This window comes from Brassica napus, chromosome C1 (genome assembly GCF_020379485.1).
Source record: "Brassica napus cultivar Da-Ae chromosome C1, Da-Ae, whole genome shotgun sequence".
NCBI classification, from domain to species: Eukaryota; Viridiplantae; Streptophyta; class Magnoliopsida; order Brassicales; family Brassicaceae; genus Brassica; species Brassica napus.
This window is the reverse complement of record NC_063444.1, coordinates 19,967,143-19,974,490: the sequence shown is the minus strand read 5'-3', so window position 1 is coordinate 19,974,490 and position 7,348 is coordinate 19,967,143. Positions and strand designations below refer to the sequence as shown.

Below are 7,348 nucleotides of genomic sequence, written 5' to 3'. Positions count from 1 at the left end.
CCCAACAGCCCATCAAAACCTTCTAAAGTACTAAGTCAACCTTGTCCTGAGAAAGTATCATTTTCCTTCAAAGAGCCATCTGTGAAGCACCATCTTCCTGGGATCAATGGAAGGGTTGTAGGCTCGACCGGTAATACTCTCTTGTTTTCCTTTAGTACATGTGCCTTAGCCCAGAGTGTTGACTCTGTTTCTGCCAATTTGAGCGTATCTCGAGGATCTATATCTAAATTACTAAAAACTTTATTATTCCTTCATTTCCAGATATACCATAGTATCCACGCAAACTGATGATCCTCCATATGCGGGAAGACTCGCCAAAAGAGATGGTCCACATTTGTGAAAAGGGAGCTAGTGGGGAAAATAGCTGGGTTTGATGGTATCTTGGAGAGAGCCCAAACCTGAAGTGCTGGAGGACATTCAAAAAACACATGGTTGATCGATTCCTCATCCGCTCCACATCGTGCACAACATATATCCGCTTGTATCCCTCGCGCTTTCAGATTCTTCTTTACTGCTATACACCCTGTCACTAATTGCCATAGAAAATGTTTCATTTTTGGGGGGGCACCGTATTTTCCAACAGAACGCCTTCAATATATCAACTGTAGGTCCAAACATTAAAGGTGGTCTTTCCCTATCTGGGTAGACCCGTTCTATCTGATATCCTGATTTAACCGTATACTTCCCATTATTTGTGAAATACCAGCCATCCCTGTCTACCATCTGGGTTCTACTCAGTGGTATGCTTTCTATAATTTTCACATCATGGGGATCCATCAAAGCCCGGAGTGCCTGGGAGTCCCAGGTTCGTGAAGTAGAATCAATAAGAGAATCCACTGTTAGGTCTGGGTAAAAATTTTGTTGATTTTTATTTGCTGGTCTCGGGCGAGTGGTTGGGAGCCATGGGTCATTCCATACAGATATAGATGATCCTGATCCCATCCTTTTAATTAGTCCTTTGCTAACCAGAGATCTAGCAGAAACAATACTCTGCCAGCCATATGACGAAGAATATGAACGAATCGGTTCCAGGGGTGAGGCGTTCCTGTAATACCGACCTTTGAAAACTCGAGCAAATAAAGTATTTGGCCTCTCTATCAAGCGCCATAACTGTTTACCAAGCATCGCTGTATTGAAATCAGTGATATCTTTAAATCCTAAACCTCCGTCCTCCTTATTTACACATACTTTATCCCATGATTTCCAGTGCATGCCTCTTGTGTTTCTCCCTGGACTCCACCAGAATTGTGCAACCGCGCTTGTCAGTTTTTTTGCGGTTGCCTTAGGTAAACGATAGCAAGACATTACATGATTTGGTAATGCTGTAACCACTGATTTTATAATTACTTCCTTTCCTCCTTTTGTGAAAAATTTAAATGTCCAGCCATTAACTCTATTATTTAGCCGGTCCTGCACAAAGCTAAAAACTTGTATTTTGGATCCCCCCAAACTTTCTGGAAGACCTAGATAAGATCTCATGCCTCCAATATTCTGGATTCCTAAAATATTTCGCAACTCCTGTTTAAACGGTTCATCAATTTTGTGCCCAAATTGAATGGATGACTTATCAAAATTTATAAGTTGACCGGACTCCAATATTCTGGACTTATCATTTAGCTATTTTTTGAACATTGATTTTTTTCTCAGAACACTATTATAGATGACGGAAAAAAGTGTTTCATTTCATTTCTCACATTTATTGGGTTACATCCGGATTTAGTCACACTGCCATGAAGCCTTTTGGTTTACATATGACCATGAGTTACAGCAAAGGAAAGAATGAGGCAATGAGCTAAAGGACGTCACGGTTGGAGTTTGCTATGGATCACACTCTCGTGTGGTTATTGAAAACCAAGGGCAAATCATGAAAACCATAGATGTTACAGAACAGTAGACAAATGAGAAACATCATTAATAAAAGTAAAGAAAAACTTAAGTGTAACAAGTTAGGTGCTTTTAAGCTACGAATCAATAACTGGAAGCTGAGAGAGTTGTGCCTCCTGATCCGGAGTCTCAGTCTTGTTCTCGGCTTTAATCTGTCCGTAGAAATAAGAGACGAATCCCCAAAGGGAGAGAAACAAAGAGATACTTTTCTCCGCCTGAAACTTCTCCCGGAAGAAAAAGACGGCCAAGACCTCTGTCAACGGAAGCAGAGCACAGATCAGAATTCCAGAGACCAGAGACGATGCACAGAAGATCATCCCAATAGATCCCAAGAAAAAGCCTTGCCAGATGATGGCCGTGAACACAACCACCACATAGTAATACGTAGTAGACCCTCCAAGCTTAAAATCTCTTGCTTCTCTTGCTAACTCCTTGAAATCGCCATCAGCTAGCATCCCAACGAGGCAGAAGCAAGTGGCGACAAAGCACAAGACCAACTGCATCTCGAGCACAAGCGTGTAGCTGATTCGTTGACGAGCTTTCTTGTAAGTGAGCTCCACAAGCGGCAATACAAACGCGTAGAGAATAGCCGCAGCAAGGGTCATGAAGAACCCAACGATATACTCCTTGTGTGTCTCTTTGGCAAGCTTGTCACCGTCGGTGTGAAGGGCAAGGATTCCGGCACCCAGAGTAAGCAAAACGACGGCGTTTATAATAAATGGCGTGAACTTTTGCTTCACCATGAAAAAGGCGAAGAAAGCAGTGAAGGCTAGGTGGGAGGAGATGACCAAAGAAGAAGTGGAAACTGGGAGGTAAGCTAACCCGTAAGCGTAGAGGTAATTGTCAACGCCAGTGAGCAGACCAATCACAATAGAAGCCAAGAACAGAGGAGGTTTTATGAGAAAAAAAGGAGTCGTTGTTGCTTCTTTACGGCGGAGGAAGGAGAAGAGAAGAGGGAAGAGGATGCTGGGACAGCCTGCGGTTTGGAGGAAGCTTGAGAACCAGATCCGTTTGCCACCGTTTCTGAAGTAGAGACGCGTGATTAGAGGGCCTCCGCAGTTTCCAATGGCCAGGATTATACAGTTTATGATTACAAGACCAGTCTTCATCTTCTTCTTGCTCATAACATGTGTTTGCGTTTTAGATGGTTCTTCATGTAATCTTTGGTTTAATAGACGTCTAAGTCGCTTTGAGCCTAAGTCACCCACCATTGAATAGCTGGCCCTTAGAGCAGCATTAACGCAAAAGGGGGAGAGTGGGTTCTTATTTTTTTATTATTTATTTTTTTGTTCTGTCCGATTAAAAAAAAAAAAAAATTAAAAATGGACCAATCGCGGGCTGCCACGTGCCAGTGGGGCCCGCGAACAGTATAAATACTCCACCGTACTCGCCTCTTGCAGAAGAGGAAAAATGGCTGGGTTTTAGTTTTTTTGCGAGCCCCATAGCTCTTAAAACTCACTAAGAGTTTGCGTTAATGCTGCTCTTAGGATACGGAGTAACACATGTGGTTGCGTGAGACAAATTATCAGATTAATCATTTAATAATAATTTCATACCGTTGAAAGTTTGCTACTCAGTATAAGTGCAACCCGAAGTTAAACTTTGAAATAATATCCCACTGATCGATGTGATATAATATTTGGAAGGATATCCTTTTATGTACATCTCTCTTATAATTTCAAAAACTCTTTCTTCTCTCTTGTACAAGAAGCAATATCTTTTTTCGTTGTCTTTTCGGCGTTGGCGCTCCCGCGATGCTGTGAAAGAACTCATCTTCTTTTTAGTTCTGCTCTGCATGAGCCCCATTTTATGTGGTGTGTTCATCGGGTTTCTGGTGCTTCTTAGTGTCGGATATCGTCGCAATGGTGGCGTAACTGTGGTTTTGCGGCGTATGCTAGCTCCACAAACCAGGATGAATTTGGGCTCGTGTCCTCATGTCTTATTGTGGTTCCCGTCTGTAGATTGTTAAGGGATCCAACCAGAGAACAAAACACAAGATTTGTTTGGTAGTTTAGACTTTTTTTTTGTTTGTAACACGGTAGTTTAGAGTACCTATTTTTATGTTTTTGATTGATTTAAATAGAAAAGAGATTGGAGTCAGTGTTGTTAATTAATTTTATGATTTCAATTATGAAATCTACACCAAGACCTAATCTAGATTTGATTTAGTTCAATCCTAACACATTTCTAAAGAAAGTAGAAACACTAACCTTGATCCATGCTTGGATGCAATTCCACCAATTGATCTTCTCCATTTTAACCTTCTCTTTGGTGATTTCTTTGATGGACAAGAAATCTCAAACCTTCTTTAATCTCTCCTTTTGATAATCAGTATTGTTGTTTTGTGTTTTAGAGAGACTCTTTCATACGTACAAGTAAAATGATGTACTAGTCACTTTTATAATAATCAAAGAGATGTGTCTTAACCAACACAACTCTTGGACATAACACTTCATTATTTTAATCGCACAGCGCTAAATAATGTATCATCATATATATCAAAACTTTGGTAATATATTCCATTATTATTACCTTTTACATATACGTATATATGATCATGAGATTAAGGACATTTATAGATATAAGGTAAAAGTATGAGGGTTATCAACACATCCGCATTCTAACTCATGAAACCGATCCATCAAGGTATCACCTTTTATATTAGAATCTAAAAACATTAACATGAACTTGAACTTTATATTAAACCAATAGACACATAGGTCACAACGAATATAAAATATTCCTTACATTCTCCCACGTAACCCCTCTGTTGATTTAAGGGTTCATTAACTTTAATGTGAACTTTTATATCAAGTTCACTTGATCTTTACTAAAATTTAAATTGATCGAATCATGGCGGTTGTATGCCATTAAACGACATAGCCCCTTCCATGTATCACAAATCAATTCAAATTTTATATCAATCCTTATATGAGAAGAATTTTCATTTCTCAAACCAACCATATGTTATCTACGAACCATAAGTATATACACATACTTTAATGATAACATAATTAGTAAATAAATCAGAAACATAACTTTATGTGAATTCTCAGTGTCAAATACATAATGAGCATCCCATAACTAAAATAGCAAAGCTTATCTATAATACCCATACGTTCTACATGGCCATTGAACACCTTGGGTGGTAAACCTTTAGTTAGCGGATCCGCTACCATCATGTCCGTCCTTATGTGCTCAAATGGCATTCTTCGTTTCTGAACTTCTTCTTTAACAGACAAGTACTTTAACTCCATGTGCTTAGTACCCTTCGAGTACTTGTCGTTCTTTGAAAAGAAGACAGCTGCAAAATTATCGCAGTAAATTCTCAGCGGCATGGCTATAGTGTCGACAATCCAAAGCCCTGAGATAAAGTTCTGCAGACATAGTGCCTGAATTGAGGCCTTAAAGCATGCCACAAATTCAGCCTCCATAGTGGAAGTAGCAATGAGAGACTACTTTCCACTCTTCCATGATATTTCTCCCCCAGCTAATAGGAACAAGTAGCCAAACGTCGATTTTCTGCTATCAACGCATCCGGCATAGTCTGAATCTGAATATCCAACGACTTCTAGCTGATCAGATCTCCTATATGTAAGCATGTGCTCTTTGGTGCCTTACAAGTACCTGAGAACCTTCTTTGCAGCTTTCCAGTGGTCCATTCCGGGATTACTTTGATATCGACCCAACATTCCAACAACAAAGTTGATATCGGGTCGAGTACATGTCTGAACATAGTTCAAACTCCAAACCACCGATGCATAGGGAATTCTTTCCATTTCTTTAAGCTCAAATTTATTTTTAGGACATTGCATTTTACTGAACTTGTCCCCCCTTCTGAATTGGAGCTATTCTTGCAGAGCATTTCTCCATTTTATATCTCTTTAAGATCTTATTGATATATCCTTTCTGAGACAAACTTAACAGTCCTTGTGATCTATCTCGAAATATTTCTATCCTGATCACATAAGATTCCTCACCCATATCTTTCATTTCAAAGTTCTTAGAGAGATACTTCTTCACATCATGTAACATACCCATATCATTTGCAGCAAAATATCATCAACATATAGGACTAATATCACAAACTTACTCCCCCTGATCTTAATGTAGATTGATCAACGATGATCTCTACAAAACCATATGACGTGATGGTTTCATTAAAATTTATATACCATTGTCGAGAAGCTTGTTTTAGTCCATATATTGAATTTCTCAGCTTACACACCAAATTTTCTTTTCATGCGACCACGAAACCTTTGGGTTAGTCCATATATACTTCCTCCTCAAGATCTCCATTCAGAAAGGCAGTTTTCACATCCATCTGGTGAAGCTCAAGATCATAATGAGCCAAAAAAGACAAAACAATTCTAAGAGAATCCTTCTTTGAAACCGGAGAGAAGGTATATTTATAGTCAATGCCATCTTTCTGGGTGAAACCTTTAGCAATAAGGCGAGACTTGCGTCTTTCAGGTTTACTTTTCGGGTCACGTTTAGTCTTATAGACCCATTTACAACCAATGATTTTGAAACCATCGGGCAACTCTACTAAGTCTCATACATGATTATCATCCATAGATTTCATTTCTTCTTTTGAGGCATCAAACCACTCTCCAGAATTTTCACTTTCCATGGCCATTTTGAATGAGATCGGATCTTCATCCATGCTTAAGTCCCATCATTTTTAATAGTGTAAACCACATAATCGTTTGAAATGGAAGATCTTCTTTCTCTTCCAGATCGCCTTAAAGATATTTTTGGTTCACTATTCTCTTCTTGAATTATGACATGTTCATCAACAGTATCTTCAGCCAGTGGGACTGGCTCATCATTATGTTGTCCTATTGTTTCATTAGAGTCTGATGCAAAAATAGGAACAACTACTTCAGGTGGACCTATAGGTGAAGAAACTTCAACCTGAACTTCATTAATGTCCACTTTTCGTGGTTTGCCACTCCCACTAGTTTCATCGCTTTCAATGAACCTAGCATTACCCGAATAAACTATTCTCGTACTATGGTTAGCAATAAAATGTGTACCCCTTTGATTTTTCAGGATAGCCAATGAAAAATCCACTGACAGTCCTAGAATCAAGTTTCTTTTTATGTGGATTATATAGCCTTACTTCTGCTGGACAACTCCATACATGTAGATGTCTTAAACTAGCTAGGTTTCCTTCCCGTCCACAGTTCATAAGGATTCTTAGGAACTGCCTTAATAGGAACCCGGTTCAGCACATACATTGAAGTTCTTAACGCATATATCCACAAAGAAAGGGGTAATGAGCAATTACTCAACATGCTCCTAATCATCTCTATTAAAGTACGGTTCTGCCTCTCAGCTACACCATTCTGCTGAGGAGTACCAGGCTTTGTGTATTGTGCACATATGCATCTACTTTCAAGTAACTTTGCAAATGGACCAGGACATTGTCCACTTTCATCGAATTTTCCATAAAATTCAC

At 39.2% G+C, this 7,348-nt stretch overlaps 1 protein-coding gene across 1 annotated transcript; it reads right to left on the bottom strand.

Moving 5' to 3' along the window:
* Window positions 1–1,844: 1,844 nt before the first annotated feature.
* On the bottom strand, window positions 1,845–6,613 carry LOC106352304 (purine permease 2). Its single transcript, XM_048745919.1, has one exon. It carries the CDS (start codon window positions 3,093–3,095, stop codon window positions 1,962–1,964), a length of 1,134 nt encoding a protein of 377 aa, XP_048601876.1. The 5' UTR covers window positions 3,096–6,613; the 3' UTR covers window positions 1,845–1,961.
* Between the last annotated feature and the right edge of the window lie 735 nt (window positions 6,614–7,348).

Bases quoted from the DNA above. Each gene is read 5' to 3' on its own strand.
- LOC106352304 (XM_048745919.1), bottom strand. From the start codon at position 3,095: ATGGTGGGTGACTTAGGCTCAAAGCGACTTAGACGTCTATTAAACCAA.